General features: G+C 48.9%; 1 protein-coding gene across 1 annotated transcript; it reads left to right on the top strand.

The window, feature by feature from the left end:
• The first annotated feature begins 1,836 nt into the window (after positions 1-1,836).
• Positions 1,837-20,984, top strand: mrpl18 (mitochondrial ribosomal protein L18). Its single transcript, XM_033048746.1, has 4 exons — positions 1,837-1,944; positions 2,876-3,050; positions 10,947-11,178; positions 20,852-20,984. The coding sequence occupies exons 1-4, from the start codon at positions 1,890-1,892 to the stop codon at positions 20,945-20,947; spliced, it is 558 nt and encodes a 185-aa protein (XP_032904637.1). The 5' UTR covers positions 1,837-1,889; the 3' UTR covers positions 20,948-20,984.
• Positions 20,985-22,822: the final 1,838 nt, after the last annotated feature.

Here is a 22,822-nt window from a genome sequence, read left to right on the forward strand (position 1 = left end):
CAGGTGGGACTAGTGCAGATGGGGCATGCTGGGCCGAAGGGCCTGTTTCCACACTGTATCACTCTATGACTCTATCTTTCCCTCTCAAACCCATTCTCCTGCCTTCTCCCCATTACCTCTGACACCCGTATCAATCAAGAATCTATCAATCTCCTCCTGAAAAATGTCCATTGACTTTACCTCCACAGCTGTCTGTGGCAATGAATTCCACAGTTCACCACCCTCTGACTTAAGAAATTCCTGCTCATTTCCTTCCTAAAGGAATGTCTTTTAATTCTGAGGCTGTGGCCACTGGTCCTAGACTCACACTAGTGGAAACATCCTCTCCAAATCCACTCCATCCAGGTTTTTACCAGGCTGGGGCAGATGGCAACAGCTTCACACTGTCCTGTCCTGCATCACCCAAGGCAGCAGAGATGTAATAGGAGAGGGCAAGCACCGTAACAAAGTAGCTCACGATGGTTTGGGTACCATTCAGGAATGTCTATGCATGTCACATCATGAATATTACTGAAGAACGGTCTTGACGCGAAATATGATCTATACCATTTCTCCGGAGATACTGCCTGACCCACTGAGTTACTCCAGCACTCTGTGACAAGTCACCTATCCATGTTCTCCACAGATGCTGCCTGACTCGCTGAGTTACTCCAGCACTCTGTGAAACGTCGCCTATTCATATTCTCCGCAGATGCTGCCTGACCCACTGAGTTACTCCAGCACTTTGTGACTATTTTCCCTTCACCCATCTGCCCAAGCCCACTCTCCCCCCTCCTTTCCTATGTTTCTTTCCACCCGTAAACCTCTCTCTGCCTTTACATTTCACTCCTCTTTCAAATCTGCTCTACTTATCTACATGCATTTTTCTTCTTCACTTTTTAGTCATAGAATGATGCAGTGTGGAAACAGGCCCTTCAGCCCAACTTGCCCACACCGACCAACATGTCCCATCTAAACTAGTCCCACTCACACGTGTCTGGCCCATATCCATCTAAATCTGTCCTATCCATGTACGTGTCCAAATGTATATTAAACAGTAGGATAGTCCCAGCCTTAACTATCTCCTCTGGCAGCTCGTTCTATACACACAGCACCCTTTGTGTGAAAAAGCTACCTCTCAGGTTCCTGTTAATTTCTGAAATATTGGTCATAAATTTGGTGCAAAAATGCTCCAAAATAAGGCTCAGAATGCATCAGAGAGCATCTAAAAACCTTGGCATCGAGGGACTTCACGCTTCGCGCACATTATTTCACATTAAGTTTTTTGTAATCCTGTCATGCCACCCCCTTTTTGAAAAGCTTCGTACGGGCCTGCCCTCTCTCTCTCTTTCTCACAAGGTCATGTGATAGGAGCACAATTAGGATATTTGGCCCATCAAGTCTATCCCGCTATTCAATCGTGGCTGATCTATCTCTCCCTCCTAACCCCATTCTGCCTTTTCCTCACAACCTGTTCTAATCAAGAATCTCTTTCTGTCTCCCCCCCCCCCCTCTCCCTACCCCCTCTCTCTCTTTCTCCCTCTCTGGCCCACCCCCTCTCCCTCCCTTCATTCTGTCTCACCCCTTGTTTCTCTCTCTCTCTCTTTCTCTCTCTCTCCTATCTCCCTCCAATCCCCTCTGTCTGTCTCTGTCTCTCGTTCCCTCCCTCCCTCTCCGTCCGGCTCTCCCTTTCTCTTATGTCTCTCACAAGCAAAGATCTTAGAGCAGCTCTAAGCAAAGATCCTATAGCTCTCCGCTATAGGATCTTTGGCTCTAAGATCTTTGCTCACAAGGGGTGCGGTCCCTTTAAGAACCAAGCAAACCCCGCCCACGGATCGTGCGCCCTGACGTCACGGGGCGGGACAGGGCAGCTGACGCGCCGCGCCGGCGTGTTGACGTCAGGGCGAGGCATGGCGGTGGCGGTGGCGGCGGCGCGCACCGGGCTGGCACGAGCGGGAGCCCCGGGTAACGGCGGCAAGCGGGGGCCTGGGGGCTGGGGGAAGGGTCGCCCTGGTCCACGATTGGCCCTTTGTCCACCGGAAGGTGGCTGATTGGTCCGGGGGCCAGGGGAAGGGTCTTCGTGGCCACTGATTGGCCCGTTGGCCAAGGGACGGGTTCTCCAGCCTGTGAATGGCCAGTTAACCAAGGACCGGTCTATCATTGGTCACTTGGTCAGTGGATCTCCAGACCGCTCTCTGATTGGCCGCTTGACCAGAGGTAGGGGTTACATTGGCAGCTGATTGGCCAGTTGACCATGGTGGGGGTCTTTCTGGCGTCTGGTTTATCCAGGGGACGGGTCTGTCATTGGCTGCTTGACCAGGGGGAAGGGGACTAATTGACAGCTGATTGGCCGTCAGTCAAAGTAGACCACGTGCAGCATCATTGGCGACGATGACAGGGAATGTCACTAACCCTCTCCCTCTCCCCTCTCCCCTCCCCCTCCTCCTCTCCCTTCTCCCTCTCCCTTCTCCCTCTCCCCCTTCCCCCTCTCCCCCTTCCCTCTTCCCTCTTCCTGTCTCTCTTCTCCTTGCTCCCTCCTTTCCCTTTCCTGTCCCATCTCTTTCTCTCCCTCCTCCTACCCTCCCTCCTTCCCATTTTCCTTTCGAACTCTCTCCTCTGTCTGTGTTTGTGTCTCTCCTTTTTACCTCCCCTGCTTGCCCTTTCCCATCTTTATCTGTCTCTCACTCTTCATCTCTCTCCTTCCTCCTGCTTTTCTTCCTTTCTCCCTCTCCCTCCCCCTCCCCTCCACCTCTCCCTTTCCCCTCCATCTCTCTCCCTTTCCCCTCCAACTCTCTCCCTTTCCCCTCCATCTCTCTCCTCCTTCCCTCCCCCTCCCCTCTCTCCCCTTCCCCTCCATCTCTCTCCTCCTGCACTCCTCCTCCCCCACCCCACCCAGGTTCCCGACGACTGGCCTCGTGCCCCCAGGTCTCCCCGCAGATTGACCGGGAGGGGAATGGCACGGTGAGCCCACGGTTTCTCAACAGGAACCCCCGAAACTTGGAGCGCCTCGCCCTTGCGTCTCGGGATAAGGGATGGTGTGGAGTGTGGCCCGGGAGAGACTTCTGGCATCGGTGAGTGGGAGAGAGAGCGGGGAGAAAGAGGAAAGGGAGAGTGGGGAGAGAGAGGGTGGGGGAAGAAGGGGCAGCATGGGGAAAGAGAGAAGGGAGAGGGAGAGAGTGAGGGGAAAGAGAGAGGGGGGGTGGAGAGAGAGTCAGGGTTGAGAGACAGAAAGGGGAGAAATGGAGAGAGAGAGGGGAGAGTGTGTCAGGGAAAGAATGGACAGAGCAGGGGGGGGGTAGAAAAAGGAGGGGAGAGTGAGGGAGATGGAGCAGGTGGAAAGGGGAGAGTGGGAGAGAGAAAAGGGAGGCGTGAGATGGAGAGAGGGGGAGAGAGATTGGAAAGGGGGAGCGAGAAGGAGAGAAGAAAGGGAGGTAGAGAGAGGGGGAGAGAGTGTATATACAGTATATATAAAATGTTGTTTATATATATATAAAGTATATACATATTGTAGATGCACACACACAGATATTTATTTGAAAGAGATTCTTGCATTTACACAACACATATGTGAATGTTGGACTCTAAAACATAAATATTTATTTACATACGTATAATATAAAGCATATGTATAGACATACAAGTATATTAAAATACACTATAAAATATATATGTATATATACAAAAGTTTACACATACGTGTGTGTATATATATATATATATACTAATGTGTAAATCAATCAAATCTATGTTTATGTAATGAAAAAATGTATATTCACTTTTTTGTATATAATTTATTTAATATTTTATGTTATGTAGATACACAGACACACACACACATCTATATATGTACTATACGAAGTGGGACCCGTTGGGTCCCAGCTTCACACGGGAGGGCTGGCCCCCCAATGCAATATTTCACCTCTCCACCAATTCCAATATTGCTGGCCAGTGGGGGGGGGGGGGGGGGGGGGGGGGGGGGGGGGGGGGGGAGATTTTTGGAGCGCTAGCATGGTGTTGTGGGCAGAAGGGATGGGTTTCCAGAGGGTTAGTATGACATCATGGGTCGAATGGATTCTTGGGCTGGCAGCTTCGTCACTGAGACCACACACACACACTCAAGATTTTTTAAACAGTCATAACTTTTTTATTTTTCATCGATGCGGAAAAATCCTTGGGGCCTGCTCAGTGGAGGAGGACTGTGAGTAAGATGGCCAAAATTCATAGCGATATATGGTAGCGTCTTTTCTAAAATCAATATACAGCGCAGACGAAGTGGTCAAGATGAGACTTTTAATTATATAGATATTGGACGGTGGGTCCCAGGCACACAGGAGGCCTGGTCTCCCAACGCAACCCATTCCCCAATGCAATATTCCACCATTCACCTGTTCTCCCAACGCAATGACGGGAGCATTCTGTAGCCGCAGGAGTGTGATGGCTTCAGGTGAGGCCTGTCGGGGGGTGTGGAGGAGGGGAGGTGCGTGGGGGAGGGGTGTGTGTGTGGAGGAGGAGGGTATGTTGTGGTGGCGGAGGGGGGTTGTGGGGGAGGGTTGCGGTGGAGGAAGGGGTGGTGGTGGCGGTGGGGGGGGGATTGTGTTCGCCGCAGACGCAGCCCACACTCTGCTCACTCTGCACCTTCAGCTTTTGGCCTCACTCAGCGGCTCCCGGGTCGTCGTGGTGGTCTTCGAGGGGAAGAGAGAGAAGGGGGGAGTGAGGGAAAGGCAGGGGGTGGAAGGGAGCGAGGGAGGGAGAGAGAGATTAGAGGGGGAGAGAGTAGAGGGGAGGGAGAGGAGGGGGTGAGGGAGGGGAGGGGATGGGGAGTTGGAGGGGGAAGAGAAGAGGAGGCGGAGAGGTGGAGGGGGGAGATAAGAGGAGGTGGAGGGGGTAGAAGGGGATGAGGTGGGTAGAGGGCGGGGGGAGGGAGAGAGGATGGAGGAGACAGGATGGTAGAGGTGGAGAGGGGGGAGGTGGAGTGAGATTGGAGGGGGAGAGAGTGGAGGGGGAGAGAGAGATAGAGCAGGGGAGAGGAGGAGGGGAGAGAAGGGGACGGGGAAAGGCAGGGGGTGGAAGGGAGGGAGGGAGGGAGGGAGGGAGGGAGGTGTGGAGAGAGAGAGAGTAGAGGGTAGTGAGAGCGAGTAGAGGGGGGAGAGAGAGGAGGGTGAGTGAGGGGAGGGGGAGAGAAGAGGAGGGGAGAGGTGGAGGGGGAGAGAAGAGGAGGGGGAGAGGTGGAGGGGGGAGAAGAGGAAGGGATGGAGGAGAGGGGCGGTTTGGAGAGGGGGGGAGGATAGGAGGGGTAGACGTGGAGTGGGGTGGAGGGAGAGGGGTTAGGGAGGGCGGGGGTAGATGGAACTTGATCTTATTTGATTGTGCACGCCAGATCGATTGCTTTCGTGGGACCACGTGAAGGTTGCAGTCTCCCATCCCTGTCCCATTGTGATGTCAGATCATATGTAAATCTGTGGAATTCTCTGCCAATCTGGAATTCGCTGCCACAGAAGGTAGTTAAGGCCAGTTCATTGGCTATATTTAAGAGGTAGTTAGATGTGGCCCTTGTGGCTAAAGGGATCAGTGGGTATGGAGAGAAGGCAGGTACGGGATACTGAGTTGGATGATCAGCCATGATCATATTGAATGGCGGTGCAGGCTCGAAGGGCCGAATGGCCTACTCCTGCACCTATTTTCTATGTCTCTATGTAAATGAGATCCATTGTGATTGGACATCGGTGACATGGCACTGTGACTCATGCAGCAGTTTGTTTTTAAATTTTATTGTTTTTTTTACTAAAAAAGCAGGGAAATTAATAACCACATTTTCAAATTTTCAAAACAAAATGTGGAGGAGGAAAAACTACAGGAATATGTAAAAATTTCCCCCTTATGACAAAGGGTGGAGGAGTAGATCCACAAATGCTTTAAACGAATATTCGCAAAATAGAATCCGTACAAACTACAACAAACCAACGAGAGTTTTAATAGTTACTAGATTAAGTGGAACCCATTGGGACCCAGCATCACACAGGAAGGCTGGTCATCCAACGCAATATTCCACCTCTCCACCAATTCTAATATTGGTGGCCAGTTGGGGGGGCTTTCTGGAGCGCTAGTATGGGTGTTGTGGGCTGAAGGGACTGGTTTCCAGATGGCTAATGTGCAAATTGTGCGCCAAATGGATTCTTGGGCTGGCGTCTCAGTCAATCAAGCCTGTTGTGCTGGCAACTCACTCACACACACCGCTGGTGGGCTGGTAGTTGACTCACTGCTAATCCTTGAAATTCTATTTCAAGCAGGGTATAAGGCCACCAAATTCAAGTGCAGTTTCTTACCACTTCTAGCAGGGTGCAAGGCCACCAAATTCAAGTGCAGTTTCATACCATTTGAAGTAGGGTGCAAAGCCACTAAAGACAGCGAGTCGTGACCTCTCCCTCCTCCATCTTGCAGAGACTGAGCCACACCCACATTTCCAGGTTTTATAACCCCTCCTCCCCCCGCCGGAAAGGGTGTGGCTTTCATCGAGTGATTGACAGGAGAGAGATTCTCAACATTTAAAAAAAACTAATAACACTTTTATTTTTCATTGATGGGAAGAATTCTCTGCATCTGCTCAGCGGAGGGGGACTGAGTAAGGTGGCCAAATATCACAGCCGTAAATGGTAGCGTTTTATATAAAATCAATATACAGTGCAAACAGGAAGTAAGTGCATTTACAGTAGTGCCTTTTAACTTCCAGCCAAAGCACCCAAGCCACCATTTGCAGTAAGTAGTGCATTTCAACTTCATGCCACCATTTGCAGTAAGTAATGGGTTTCAACTTCAAGCCAAAACACCCACGCCACCATTTGCAGTAAGTAGTGGCTTTCAACTTCAAACCATTGCATCCAAGCCACCATTTGCAGTAAGTAGTGCCTTTCAACTTCAAACCACACCCAAGCCACCATTAGCAGTAAGAGGTGCCTTTCAACTTCAAGTCAAAGCTCCCAAGTCACCATTTGCAGTAAGTAGTGCCTTTCAACTTCAAGCCAATGCTCCCAAGCCACCATTTGCAGTAAGTAGTGCATTTTCTACTTCAAGCCAAAGCTCCAAAGCCTCTATTTGCAGTAAGTAGTGCCTTTCAACTTCATGCCACATTTGCAGTAAGTGGTGTCTTTCAACTTCAAGCCACACCGAAGCCATCATTTGCAGTAAGTGGTGTCTTTCAACTTCAAGCCACACCCAAGCCATCATTTGCAGTTAGTGCCTTTCAACTTCAAAGCTCCCAAGCCACCATTTACAGTAAATGGTGTCTTTCAACTTCAAGCCACACCCAAGCCACCATTTGCAATAAGTAGTGCCTTTCAACTTCAAGCCAATGCACCCATGCCCCCATTTGCAGTAAGTAATGCATTTTAACTTCAAGCCATTGCACCCAAGCCACCATCTGCAGTAAGTAGTGCCTTTCAACTTCAAGCCACACCCAAGCCATCATTTGCAGTAAGTAGTGCCTTTCAACTTCAAAGCTCCCAAGCCACCATTTGCAGTAAGTAGTGCTTTCAACTTAAAGCCAAAGCACCCAAGCCACCATTTGCAGTAAGTAGTGCCTTACAACTTCAAGCCAATGCACCCACGCCCCCATTTGCAGTAAGTAATGCATTTTAACTTCAAGCCATTGCACCCAAGCCACCATCTGCAGTAAGTAGTGCCTTTCAACTGCAAGCCACACCCAAGCCATCATTTGCAGTAAGTAGTGCCTTTCAACTTCAAGCCAAAGCTCCCAAGCCTCCATTTGCAGTAAGTATTGCCTTTCAACTTCATGCCACCATTTGCAGTAAGTGGTGTCTTTCAACTTCAAGCCACACCCAAGCCATCATTTGCAGTAAGTAGTGCCTTTCAACTTCAAAGCTCCCAAGCCACCATTTGCAGTAAGTGGTGTCTTTCAACGTCAAGCCACACCCAAGCCACCATTTGCAGTAAGTAGTGCCTTTCAACTTCAAAGCTCCCAAGCCACCATTTGCAGTAAGTAGTGCCCTTCAACTACATGCCACCATTTGTAGTAAGTTGTGCCTTTCAACTTCAAGCCAAAGCACCCAAGCCACCATTTGCAGTAAGTAGTGCCTTTCAACTTAATGCCACCATTTGCAGTAAGTAGTGCCTTTCAATTTCAAGACACACCCAAGCCAAGCCAACCAGGGGGGAGGGGGGCTAGTATGAACCATTTTAGAACCAATATACTTTTTTTTGCAAGCTTTAGAACCAATAGAGACACTTCTTGCAAGCTTTAGAACCAATAGACATTTTTTGCAAGCTTTAGAACCATTAGACATTTTTTTTGCAAGCTTTAGAATCAATAGACATTTTTTTTTGCAAGCTTTAGAACCAATAGAGACATTTTTTGCAAACATTAGAACCAATAGACATTTTTTGCAAGCTTTAGAACCAATAGACACATTCTGCAAGCATTTTAGAACCACTAAGGTCACTTACATTTGAATAACATGTGTTCAGTGTTATTCACAGCTCAGAGAAACGTGACCCTCTGCCTTCCTCCAGCTTGCAGACACTGATTGAGGCACACCACTTCCTGGTTTTATAGTCCCTCCCCCCTGCCGCCAGCGGAGGCAGCAGAGAGAATGGGGAATTTTGTAAAAACATTAATACCTCTGTCATTTTTAATCGACGGGAAAAATCCTCGGCACACATGCGGCGGAGGGGGGCTCTGAGCAAGGTGGCCAAAAATGACGGCCGTAGGTGGCGGCGTTCTCTCGGAAATCGCAGCACAGATGGCCAAAACCGGTCAAGAACAGACTTTTAGTAATGTAGATAGACTAGACCAAGTGCAGACCCGTTGGGTCTGTTCCCTCAACGCGCGGTGGCTGAGAGGGGGGGGGGGGCGGCAAGCAGCGTCACACACATTAACCACCCCCACACTACACACTAACTACCCCCCCCCCCGCACACACGCTAACTACCCCCTTGTTAATATATTAATATTATTACTTTGCTCCTTTTACCTCTTAAACGCCCGCATAGCCCCCAACTCGCAAGCGTGTCTAGAGTGGTGGGGGGGGGGGGTAGAGAGTGAGGGCAGAGAGAGAAGGGTGGGAGGGAGAGGGTAGAGGGGGGGAGAGGGTGAGGGGGGGAGAGAGAGAGGTGGGGGAGAAGGAGAGAATGGAGGGGGGAGAGAGAGGGGGGGGGGGTCGAAAGGTCTTTATCAAAGGCTTGACTCGCTGCGCTGGGTTTCCCAGACGGAATAATGGCCGCCTTCTCATCGCGTGCCCCGTTTGACGATAATGGCCGCCGTTGCCACCATGTTCTACCATCGGGCGGGGGAGACGGAGAGGATTCAGAAGCAAGCCGGCGGCCTCCGGTGACCAGCTGTAACCTGCTGTGACCTCCTGATCTGCAGAACGCTCGTTCTTTCTGTGCTTTTTGAAGAACGGGGAGTTGGAGTGGGCGGGCGCGTATGGGAGTCCAGCTGCGGGAGGCGTGGTGCGTGCGTACTTGGGCTGAGCGGGGGGGGCGGGGCCAGAAGAACAGTGGGCCTCGATTGGTGGGCATGTGGGCATTGTGACATCAGCAGCTGGAAAGCGCCGATTATTTTTTAAAACCAGGGAAATAATTGACCAAGGAGTGGATTTCTGAACTCGAGATAAATCCCTACTAAAATATGTAAAAACCTCCGCATATTTGCGTCTGGTTTTCGAGGAAATACATTTCAAAGGCAAAATCACCCACGCACACACACACACACACTTAAAGGTATATTGATAAGATACTTCAGATATATATATCTTATCTTATATACTTAAAACTCTGATCTTGTATGTGTTTGTGTGTAATAGCTTCTTGAAAAAATGACAATGGTAATATTTTCACATATTCCGACAGAGATTTATCCCCTGGAGTCCGAAATTGCCTTATCTGAAAATTTGGTGCTTTATTTCTCGAGTTATTTATGAAAATGTTCTCAAATCTGAAATAACTTTGAAAATAAACAGCTCTTTAGCTGATGACGTCACAATGGATCTGATTGCTGTCATCTTTCGCTGACGACGTCACCCCCTTCATCTCTTCCTACCCCCCAGTTATTCAAAAGACGTTCGGGCATCGCTGTCTCTCGGAGCTTTCTCTCGTCTCCTCGGTCGCCTCCTATCTGTCCCCCCTGGGCTCTCTCTTCCCCCCCCCCTCCCGGCTCCACCCCGGGCTCTCTCCCCCCCAGGCCTCTCTTCCACCACCACCACCCCCGGCCTCTCTTCCACCCCCCTTCTTCCTCCACCTCTCCCTCCCCCCCTCTTTCTCCCCCCTCCCTCTCTCCCCCTCCCTCTCTCCCCCCCTCCTCTCTCTCCCCCCCTCCTCTCCCCCCCCCAGCCACTCTCCCCCAGCCTCTTCCTCCCTGGCATCCCTATTCCTCCCTGGCATCCCTCTTCCTCGCCCTCCCACCCCCCTCTCTCCCCAGCTCCCTCTCCCCAGCTCCCTCTCCCCACCTCCCTCTCCACCCCCTGCCTCTCCACCCACTCTCTCTCCAACCCTCTCTCTCTGTACCTGCCCCCTCTCTCTCTGCCATCGCTCTCTCTCTACCCCCCCCCCCCCTAACTCTCCCGATGTGCCTGCGAGTTGGGAGCTATGCGTGAGTGGATAGGATGGGGATGGGGTAAAAGGAGCGAATGAATAATAATAATATAATATCAAGGGGGGTGGTTAGCATGTGTGTTTTTGGGGGGGTGTGGTTAGTATGTGTATGACGTCCGCAGGCTGCCCCCCCCCCCCCCTTCAACTGCGCATTGACACTTGGTCTTGTATATATATATATGTATATATATATATATATGTGTGTGTGGTGTGTATATATATATATATACAGTAAAGATATCTAGTATATATATTACATATCTGTTACATACACATATCTGTTGTGTCGCTGTAAGTGAGAATGTCTGTTACGTTTCGGGACATCTGACACTAAACCCTCTCCTCTCTGGACTCCCTCTCTCCAGGTTGTCCGTACGTAGGACCCAGCACCACATTGACGCCTTTGTCGAGTCGGCCGAGGGAAAGGTAGTCGTCTCGGCCTCCACCAAGGAGTGGACCATCAAGAAGCACCTACACGCCACCCGTGGCCCTACCGCCGCACGGAACCTCGCCCTCGTCCTCTCCCGCCGATGCCTGGAGGCCGGCCTTGGCCTTGTGCACTTCCGCTGTCTCCCCTGGGAGTTCCGCAGTGAGACGGTGAGCGGAAAACACCAGAGAATATCCCTCCCTTCCTCCCCACCCCATTTCACGTTAGGCTTTGCAGGCCTCCGTTGGCATGGCCACAGATTATTTCGTAGTTCAGCTTCTGACCTTGTTTAGCGTTTTCTTAGGAGTTAGACTGTGTAGGCCTTGGTTGTCATGGCAGCAGATTCCTGGTAGTTAGGCTTCTTTGCATGGTGTTGCACAATGGCAGGCAGTTGCTAGTGGGGTACCGCAAGGCTCGGTGCTGCAACCACAGCTATTTACAATATACATCAATGATTTGGATGAAGGGAGTCAAAGTAACATTCGCAAATTTGCAGATGACACAAAGCTGAGTGGAAGTGTGAACTGTGAGGAGGATGCTATGAGATTGCAGGGCGACTTGGACAGGTTGGGGGAGTGGGCAGATGTGGCAAATGAAGTTTAATGCGGATAAACGTGAGGTTATCCACTTTGGTAGCAAAAACAGGAAGGCAGATTACTATCTAAATGGTGTCAACTTGGGAAAAGAGGAAGTACAACGGGATCTGGGGGTCCTTGTGCAGCAGTCTATGAAAGTAAACATGCAGGTACAGCAGGCAGTGAAGAAAGCGAATGACATGTTGGCCTTTATAACACGAGGAATCGAATATAGGAGCAAAGAGGTCCTTCTGCAGTTGTACAGAGCCCTAGTGAGACCACACCTGTGCAGTTTTGGTCCCCTTATTTGAGGAAGGACATTCTTGCTATTGAGGGAGTGCAGCGTAGGTTTACAAGGTTAATTCCCGGGATGGCTGAGAGAATGGAGCAGCTGGGCTTGTACACTCTGGAGTTTACAAGGGTGAGAGGGCATCTCATTGAAACATATAAGATTGTTAAGGGCTTGAACACACTAGAGGCAGGAAACATGTTTCCAATGTTGGGGGAGTCCAGAACCAGGGGCCACAGTTTAAAAATAAGGAGTAAACCATTTAGAACGGAGACGAGGAAACACTTTTTCTCACAAAGAGTGGTGAGTCTGTGGAATTCTCTGCCTCAGAGGGCGGTGGAGGCAGGTTCTCTGGGTGTTTTCAAGAGAGAGTTAGATATGGCTCTTAAAAAAAGTGGAGTCAGGGGATATGGGGAGAAGGCAGGAACGGGGTACTGATTGGGGATGATCAGCCATGATCACATTGAATGGCTCGAAGGGCCAAATGGCCTACTGCACCTATTGTCTATTGTTTCCTTAGTAGTTAATCTTCTAAGGCCTTGGATGGTGTAGCAACCGATTTTCTGGTAGTTAAGCTTCTTTTTTCCACATCCTTTGGAGTAAGGTTTTGAAGGCCTCAAGTGGCATGGTACCTGTTCCCCTGGTAGTTAGGCTTCTGAGGCTGTGCTTGGTGTTTCTTTGGAGTTTGGCTATGTAGGGCTTTGCACGCACGGCAACCAGTTTCACTGGTTGTTAGGCTTCGGGCCTTCCTTGGTGTTTCTTTATGGGTTTGCCTTTGTAGGCCTTGGTTGGAATGACAACTGGTTTCTCTCTTAGTTAGGCTACTAGGCCTTGTTTGACGATTCTTTAGGAGTTGCATAGAAATATAGAAAATAGGTGCAGGAGGAGGCCATTCGGCCCTTCGAGCCAGCACCGCCGTTCATTATGATCATGGCTGATTGTCCCCAATCAATAACCCGTGCCTGACTTCTCCCCATATCCCCTGATTCCACTAGCCCCTAGAACTCTATCTAACTCTCTCTTAAATCCATCTAGTTATTTGGCCTCCACTGCCCTCTGTGGCAGGGAATTCCACAAATTCACAACTCTGGGGGAAAAATACTTTTCTCACCTCAGTCTTAAATGGCCTCCCCTTTATTCTATGGCTGTGGCCCCTGGCTCTGGACTCGCCCAACATTGGGAACATTTTTCCTGCATCTAGCTTGTCCAGTCCTTTTATAATTGTATATGTCTCTATAAGATACTCTATATGACATCCTTCTAAACTCCAGTGAATACAAGCCTAGTCTTTTAAATCTTTCCTCATATGACAGTCCCGCCATCCCAGGGATCAATCTCATGAACCTACGCTGCACTGCCTCAATGACAAGGATGTCCTTCCTCAAATTAAGAGACCAAAACTGTACACAATAGTCCAGATGTTGTCTTCCCAGAGCCGTATACAACTGCAGAAGAACCTCTTTACTCCTATACTGAAATCCTCTTGTTATGAAGGCCAACATTCCTTTAGCTTTCTTCACTGCCTGCTGTACCTGCATGGCAAATTTCAGTGACTGGTGTACAAGGACACCCAGGTCTCGCTGCACCTCCCCCTTACCTAACTTAACCCCATTGAGATAATAATCTGCCCCCTTGTTTTTGCCGCCAAAGTGGATAACCTCACATTTATCTATATTATACTGCATCTGCCACGCATCTGCCCACTCCCTCAACCTGTCCAGGTCACCCTGCAACCTCCTAACATCCTCTTCACAGTTCACACTGCCACCCAGCTTTGTGTCATCCGCAAACTTGCTGGTGTTGCTCCCAATTCCCTCTTCCAAATCATTAATATATATGGTAAACAGTTGCGGCCCTAACACCGAGCCTTGCGGCATTTCACTCACCACTGCCTGCCATTCTGAAAAGGACATGTTCACTCCTACTCTTTGCTTCCTGTCTGCCAACCAATTTTCTATCCATGTCAACCCCAATATCATGTGCTCAAATTTTAGTCACCAGTCTCCCGTGCGGGACCTTATAAAAGGTTGTCTGAAAGTCTAGAGACACTACATCCACCGGTTTCCCTTCATCCATTTTACTTGGCACATCCTCAAAAAATTCCAGATTAGTCAAGCATGATTTCCCTTTCATAAATCCATGTTGACTTGGACTAATTATTTTACTGCTATCCAAATGTCCCATTATTACCTCTTTAATAATTGACTCCAGCATCTTTCCCACCACCGAAGTCAAGTTAACTGGTCTGTAATTCCCCGTTTTCTCTCTCGCTCCTTTCTTGAAAAGTGGGATATCATTAGCTATCCTCCAATCCACAGGAACTGATCCTGAATCCATTGAACATTGGAAAATGATCACCAATGCATCCACTATTTCTAGAGCCAGCTCCCTGAGGACCCTGGGATGCAATCCTTCAGGCCCAGGGGATTTATCATCCTTCAGTCCCATTAGCCTACCCTATACTATTTCTCGCCTAATGAAAATTTATTTCAGTTCTTCTACCCCCTACAATCCTCTGTCCTTCAGTACATCTGGGAAATTGTTTGTGTCTTCCTTAGTGAAGACAGATCTGAAGTACCTGCTCAACTCTTCTGCCATTTCCTTGTTCCCCATAATAATTTCACCCATGTCTGCCTTCAAGGGACCCACATTTGACTTTGCTACTCTTTTTCCCTTAACATATCTAAAGAAGCTTTTACTGTCCTTTATATTCCTGGCCAGCTTCCCCTCGTACTTCATCTTTTCAGCCCGTATTGCCAGTTTTGTTTCCTTCTGTTGTCCTATGAAAGTTTCCCAATCCTCTGGCTCCCGGCTACTCTTTGCTGTGTTATACATCGTTTCTTTTAGTTTTATTCTATCCCTAACTTCTCTTGTCAGCCTCGGTTGCGTCCTCTACGCCGCATCTGCTCCCAGGATGAGGTGTTCCACACCAGGGCATCGGAAATGTCCTTATTCTTCAGGGAACTTTGGGTTCCCCTCCCATACTATAGATGAGGCTCGCACCAGGGTCTCTTCCATATCCTGTAACACTGCTCTCTCTCCCCATCCCCCCACTCGTAACAAGGGCAGAGTCCTCCTAGTCCTCACCTTTCACCCCACTAGCGGTCACATACAACAATGAATGAATGAATCTCTGTCATTTTTGCTACCTCCAACATGACCCCACCACTCGCCACATCTTTCCATCTCCCCCCCTTGTCTGCCTTCCGCAAAGACCGCTTCCTCCGCAACTCCCTTGTCAATTCTTCCCTTCCCTCCCGCACCATCCCCTCCCTGGGCACTTTCCCTTGCAACCGCAAGAGATGCTACAATAGTCACTTTACCTCCCCCCTCGACTCCATTCAAGGACCCAAGCAGTTGTTCCAGGTGCAACAGAGGTTCACCTGCATCTCCTCCAACCTCATCTATTGCATCCGCTGCTCTAGATGTCAGCTGATCTACATCGGTGAGACCAAGCGGAGGCTTGGCGATCATTTCGCCGAACACCTCCGCTCGGTCCACATTAACCAACCTGATCTCCCTGTGGCTCAGCACTTCAACTCCCCCTCCCATTCCGAATCCGACCTCTCTGTCCTGGGCCTCCTCCATGGCCAGAGTGAGCACCACCGGAAATTGGAGGAGCAGCAACTCAACTTGGGCAGTCTGCACCCTAGCGGCATAAACATTAAATTCTCCAATTTCCGGTAGCACTTGCTGTTACTTCCCCTTCTCAGCTCTCCCTCAGCCCTCGGGCTCCTCTTCTTTTTCCTTTCTTCTCCCCGCCCCCCCACCCTCCATCAGTCTGAAGAAGGGTTTCGGCCTGAAACGTTGCCTATTTCCTTCGCTTCATAGATGCTGCTGCACCCGCTGAGTTTCTCCAGCACCTTTGTCTACCTTCGATTTTCCAGCATCTGCAGTTCCTTCTTAAACCCTATGTCTTCCTTCGCAAGGGACTGAATTCCATCCCTCACCAGCAGAGCTACCTCCCCCCCCCCCTCCTCTGCCAACCTGCCTGTCATTTCTATAGGATGTATAACCCTGAATATTAAGGTCCCAGGCCCGACCCTCCTGCAGCCACGTCTCAGTAATCCCCACAATGTCATATCTACCAACCTCTAACTGAGCCTCAAGCTCATCTACTTTACTTCTTATACTTTGCGCATTCAAATACAGTACTTTTAATTCCTTACGTATCTCACCTTTCAAATCGATCCCCAGTTCATTGGCTATATTTAAGAGGGAGTTAGATGTGGCCCTTGTGGCTAAAGGGATCAGGGAGTATGGAGAGAAGGCAGGTACAGGATACTGAGTTGGATACCCCCCCCCCCCCCCTTATTTAGTTTAAAACCACCCGTGTAGCAGTGGCAAACCTGCCTGCCAGAATGCTGGTCCCCCACCTGTTAAGATGCAATCCATCCCTTTTGTACGGTTTCCTCTTACTCCATAACAGATCCCATTGGTCTAAAAATCTAAATCCCTGCCCCCTGCACCTGTTCCTCAGCCACACATTCAGGTCCTGTATCTCCCTGTTCCTGCTCTCGCCAGCATCGAGGAACAGGAAGCAAACCGGAGATAACAACCCTGGCGGTCCTGCTTTACAGGATTTTTCCGAGCTCTCTAAAGCCACGCTGCAGAATATTCATCCCCTTCTTTCCGACATCGTTTGTTCAGACATGCACTACCAATTCCGGCTGTTCACCTTCGCCCTTGAGGATTTTCTGCACTCTGACCGTGACATCCTGGATCCTGGCACCAGGGAAGCAACACACCATCCTCGAATCCCGTCTGTTGCCGCAGAAACCCCTGTCCGTACCTCTCACAATGGAGTCTCCCACTGCAATGGCGTTGAATAAGTTAGGTCTTTATTCTCTGGAGCGCAGAAGGTTAAGGGCTGGACTTGATAGAGGTCTTTAAAATGATGAGAGGGATAGACAGAGTTGATGTGGATCAGCTTTTCCCTTTGAGAATAGGGAAGATTCAAACAAGAGGACATGACTTCAGAATTAAGGGACAGAAGTTTAGGGGTAACATGAGGGGGAACTTCTTTACTCAGAGAGTGGTAGCGGTGTGGAATGAGCTTCCAGTGGAAGTGGTGGAGGCAGGTTCGTTGGTATCATTTAAAAATAAATTGGATAGGCATATGGATGAGAAGGGAATGGAGGGTTATGGTATGAGTGCAGGCAGGTGGGACTAAGGGAAAAAAGTTGTTCGGCACGGACTTGTAGGGCCGAGATGGCCTGTTTCCGTGCTGTAATTGTCATATGGTTATATGGAAAGTATGCAGAGAACCGGCCTCCACCGCCCTCTGAGGCAGAGAATTCCACAGAATCACAACTCTCTGCGTGAAAAAGTGCTTCCTCATCTCCATTCTAAATGGCTTACCCCTTATTCTGGAACTGTGGCCCCTGGTTCTGGACTCCCCCAACATCGGGAACATGTTTCCTGCCTCCAGCGTGTCCAAACCCTTAATAATCTTATATGTTTCAATAAGAAACCCTCTCATCCTTCTAAACTCCAGAGTATACAAGCCCAGTCGCTCTATTCTCTCAGCATATGACAGTTCCGCCATCCTGGGAATTAACCTTGTAAACCTACGCTGCACTCCCTCAATAGCAAGAATATCCTTCCTCAAATTCGGCAACCAAAACTGCACACAATACTCCATGTGTGATCTCACTAGGGCTCTGTACAACTGCAGTAGGACCTCTTTGCTCCTATACTCAACTCCTCTTGTTATGAAGGCCAACATGCCATTCGCTTTCTTCACTGCCAGCTGTACCTGCATGCTTACTTTCATTGACTGATGAACAAGGACCCCTAGATCATGTTGTATTTCCCCTTTTCCCAACTTGACACTATTTAGATAATAGTCTTGCCTTCCTGTTTTTGCTACCAAAGTAGATAACCTCACATTTATCCACATTAAATTGCACCTGCCATGCATCTGCCCACTCACCCAACCTGTCCAAGTCACCCTGCATTCTCAGCATCCTCCTCACAGTTCACGCTGCCACCCAGCTTCGTGTCATCTGCAAATTTGCTAATGTTACTTTGAATCCCTTAATCTAAATCATTGATGTATATTGTAAAAAGCTGCGGTCCCAGCACCGAGCCTTGCGGTACTTCACTAGTCACTGCCTGCCATTCTGAAAGAGACCCGTTAATCCCTACTCTTTGTTTCCTGTCTGCCAACCAATTTTCTATCGGTCAGCCCTCTACCCCCAATACCATGTGCCCTAATTTTGCCCATTAATCTCCTATGTGGGACCTTATCAAATGCTTTCTGAAAGTCCCGATACTACATCCACTGGCTCACCCTTGTCCATTTTGATAGTCCCATCCTCAAAAAATTCCAGAAGATTAGTCAAGCATGATTTACCCTTCATAAATCCATGCTGACTGGGACCAATCCTGTTGCTGCTATCCAAATGTGCTGCTATTTCATCATTTATGATTGACTCCAGCATCTTCCCCACCACCGGTGTCAGACTAACTGGTCTATAATTCCCTGTTTTCTCTCTCCCGCCTTCCTTAAAAAGTGGTATAACATTAGCTACCTTCAAATCCACAGGAACTAATCCTGAGTCTATAGTACATTGGAAAATGATCGCCAATGCGTCCACGATTTCTAGATCCATTTCCTTAAGTACCCTGGTATGCAGACCATCAGGCCCTGGGGATTTATCAGCCCTCAGTCCCATCCGTCTACCCAACACCCTTTCCTGCCTAATGTGGATTTCCTTCAGCTCCTCCGTTACCCCAGATCCTCTGGCCATTAGTACATCAGGAAGATTGTTTGTGCCTTCCTTAGTGAAGACGGATCCAAATATCCTGTTCAACTCGTCTGCTATTTCCTTGTTCCCCATAATAAATTCACCTTTTTCAGTCTTCAAGGGTCCAACTTTGGTCTTAACTAATCTTTTCCTCTTCACATACCAAAATAAACTTTTACTATCCTCCTTTATATTCTTTGCTAGCTTACCTTCGTACCTCATCTTTTCTCCCCGTATTGCCTTTTTAGTTATCTTCTGTTGCTCTTTAAACATTACCCAATCCTCATGCTTCCCGCTCATCTATGCTACGTTGTACTTCTTCTCTTTTATTTTTATACTGTCCCTGACTTCCCTTGTTAGCCACGGTCGCCCCTTACTCCCCTTGGAATCTTTCTTCCTCTTTGGAATGAACTGATCCTGCACCTTCTGTATTATTCCCAGAAATACCTGCCATTGTTATTCCACTGTCATCCCTGCTGGGGTATCTTTCCAGTCAACTTTGGCCAGCTGCTCCCTCATGGCTCCATAGTACCCTTTGTTCAATTGTAACACTGACACCTCCGATTTACCCGTAGATTAAAACTTATCATATTATGGTCACTACCTCCTAATGGCCTCTTAACCTCAAGTTCCTTTATCAAATCCGGTTCATCACACAGCACTAAATCCAGAATTGCCTTCTCCCTGGTAGGTTCCAGTACAAGCTGCTCTAAGAATCCATGACGGAGGCACTCCACTTCCTAGGTTGACATGACAACAGATTCTCTGGCAGTTAGGCTTTTGGGCCTTGCTTGTCATTTCCTTTGGAATTCTGCTTTAGTGGTCTCTGATGGCATGGCAACAGATTTCCTGGTTGTTAGGCTTCTGGGCCTTGTTTGATGTTTTCTTACTCGTTAGGCTGTGTAGGCCCCAGTTGTCACGGCGACTGGTTTTCCTGGTAGTTTAGCTTTTGAGCCTTGCTTGGTGTTTCCTTAATAATTAGGCTTTGTAAGCCTCAGTTGTTGTGCTAACAGTACGCTGGTAGTTGAGCCCCCGTGTCTTGAATCGCGTTTCCTTATGTTATGCTTCTAATGCCTTGGTTGGCATAGTAAAAGTTTTCCCAGTAGCTAGGCTTTGTAGGCCCTTGCTTGGCATTTCCTGAGGGGATAGGCTTCTGAAGCCTTATTTGGCGTAGCAACAGAATCCCTGGTAGTAATGCTTCTGGGCCTTGCTTTGTGTTTCCTTATGAGTTAGGCTTTGTAGGCCTAGGTTGGCATGGCAACAGATTACCTGGTAATTAGACCTGGGCCTGTGTGGCACTTCCTTAGGAGTTAAGCTTTGTCGGTCTTTGTTGGCACACTTCCGTAGTAGTTGGCATTTTCTTTGGGGTTACGCTTTGTTGGGGTGGCACCAGATTTTCTGGTACTTAGGCTTGTTTGGCATTTCCTAAGTAGTTAGGCTTTGTAGGCCTTGGTTGGCATGGCAACAGATTCCCTGGTAGGTTTCTGGGCCTTGGTGTTTCCTGCGAATTTAGGCTTTGTAGGCCTTCATTGGCAGTTAATGAGGCTTCTGGGCCGAGTGTAGCGTTTCCTTAGGTTAAGGCTATTTGGTTAGCACAGCGATTGGTTTCTCTTAATAGTTAAGTTTCTGGCTGTTGTTTGCTGTTCTTTGGAGTTAGACTTTGTAGGCCTTTGTTGGCATTGATAGTTAAGCTTCTGGGCCTTATCTAATTGTTTCCTTTGTAGTTAGGCTTGTAGGCCTTGCTTGGCATTTCCTTAGAAGATAGGCTCTGTAGGCCTCTCCTTAGGCATTAGGCTTTGTAAGCCTCAGTTGGCATGACACAGTTTCCCGATTACTTATGGTGTGGGGGCGGAAGTAGCGAGGGGAGCAAAATGGAGAGAACTAATGACCTCTCTCCCTACCACTCCCCACTCTCTCGCTCTCTCGACTCCTCTCACTTCCCCATCCCTCTCTATCTGTACCCCCTCCCCCCCTATCTCTCTCTCGTTCTCACCCGCTCTCTCTACCCCTCTTTCCGCACTCTCCCTCCCCTCTCCCCTCCCCTCCTCTCCATCCCCTCTCCCTCTCCCTCTCCCCCCCTCCCTCTCCCCCCCCCTCCCCCTCTCTCTCTCTCTCCCCCCCTCCCTCTCTCTCCCCCCCCCTCTCTCTCCCCCCTCCCTCTCTCTCCCTCTCCTCCCCCTCTCTGTCCCCTCTCCCCTATCTTTCTCCCCCATCTTTCTCCCCATAGATACAACTGTTCCGTGAGGCATTGAAGGATTCGGGGCTGGTTCTGAGTGAGCCTCGTTGCGTTTTCCAGAGGACTGAGGGAGGGGGAGAGAAGTGACGTTGAGTGGAATAAAGTCTCTCCATCTTGTTACCTGTAACAGTGTCGTTTATTGACTGTGGGAACATGTGCCCACTCTCCCTTTTCTTCTTCCTTCTCCCCTTCCTTTCTTTTCCAGGATAGGGCCTGGGGGAGCGTTGTAGAGCAGAGGGATCGAGGAGTGCAGGTACATATAATCCTGAAAGTGGCATCACAGGCAGACAGTGAGTTTTGTAGACCAGACGTTTCTAGGAGAGCTGAAAGTGATGTCACTTAGATAGGTTGGTCAAAAAGGAAGTTGGCACATTGGTCTTCATCAGTCAGTATTGAGTATAGAGGTTGGGAGATCATGTTGTAGTTATATAAGACATTGATGAGCCTGCATCTGGAGTATTATGGCAGTTCTGGGCACCATGTTATAGGAAATATGTTGTCAAGCTAGAAAGGGTACAGAGGGCTTGAAATATTTACGAGAATGTTTCCAGGACTAGAGGGCCTGAGCTATCGGGAGAGGTTGAGCAGGTTGGGACTTGGAGCGCAAAATGAGAGGTATTGCGTACAGTTTTTGTCTCCTAATCTGAAGAAAAACATTCTTGCCATAGTGTGAGTACAGAGAAGGTTCACCAGACAGATTCCTGGGATGGCAGCACTTTCATATGAAGAAAGACTGGATAGACTCGGCTTGTACACGCTAGAATTTTGAAGATTGAGGGCGGATCTTATGGAAACTTACAAAATTCTTAAGGGGTTGGACAGGCTAGATGTAGGAAGATTATTCCCGATGTTGGGGAAGTTCAGAACTAGGGGTCACAGGTTTAAGGATAAGAGGGAAGTATTTTAGGACCGAGATGAGAAAATCATTTTTTACACAGAGAGTGGTGAATCTGTGGAATTCTCTGCCATAGAAGGTAGTTGAGGCCAGTTCATTGGCTCTATTTAAGAGGGAGTTAGATGTGGCCCTTGTGGCTAAAGGGATACTGAGTTGGATATGGAGAGAAGGCAGGGATGGGATACTGAGTTGGATGATCAGCCATGATCATATCGAATGGCGGTGCAGGCTCGAAGGGCCGAATGGCCTACTCCTGCACCTATTTTCTATGTTTCTATGTAATTTTGTAGAGGCGTATCATGAGAGGAATAGATCGGGTAGATGCACAGAGTCTCTTGCCCAGAGTGGGGGAATCGAGGACCAGACCTATAGGTTTAAGGTGGAGTGGGAAAACATTTTATAGGAATATGCTGGGTAATTTTTTTCACACAAAGGGTGGTAGGTGTATTGTACGAGCTGCCTGAGGAGGTAGTTGAGGCAGGGACTATCCCAACGTTTAAGAATCGATTAGACAGGTAAATGCATAGGACAGGTTTGGAGTGATTTGGGCCAAAGTCAGGTTGGTGGGACTAGAGTCATACAGAGTCAAGCAATGAGGAAACAAGCCCTTCGGTCCTGCCCACACTGACCAACATGTCCCATCTACACTCGTCACACGTGCCTACGTTTGGCCCATATCCCTCCAAACCTGTCCTGTCCATGTACTTGTTTAAACGTTTCTTAAAGGTTGCGATAGTACCTGCCTCAACTACCTCCTCCGGCAGCTCGTTCCATACACCTACCACCCTTTGCCTGAAAAGGTTATCCCTCAGATTCTTATTAAATCTTTCCCCCCTTCACCTTAAACCTTTGGTTCTCCTTTGGTTCTCCATTCCCCGACTCTGGGCAAGGGATGTAATGCTAAGGCTTTATAAGACACTTGTCAGACCGCATTTATTGCAATGTGAGCAGTTCTGGGCCCCACATCTGAGCAAAGATGTGCTGGCGTTCGAGAGGGTCCAGGGAAGGTTTATGAGAATGATCCCGGGGTGACAGATAATGTGTGACAACACTGGGCCTGTACTCAC

The sequence above is a fragment of the Amblyraja radiata genome, chromosome 32 (genome assembly GCF_010909765.2).
Source record: "Amblyraja radiata isolate CabotCenter1 chromosome 32, sAmbRad1.1.pri, whole genome shotgun sequence".
NCBI classification, from domain to species: domain Eukaryota; kingdom Metazoa; phylum Chordata; class Chondrichthyes; order Rajiformes; family Rajidae; genus Amblyraja; species Amblyraja radiata.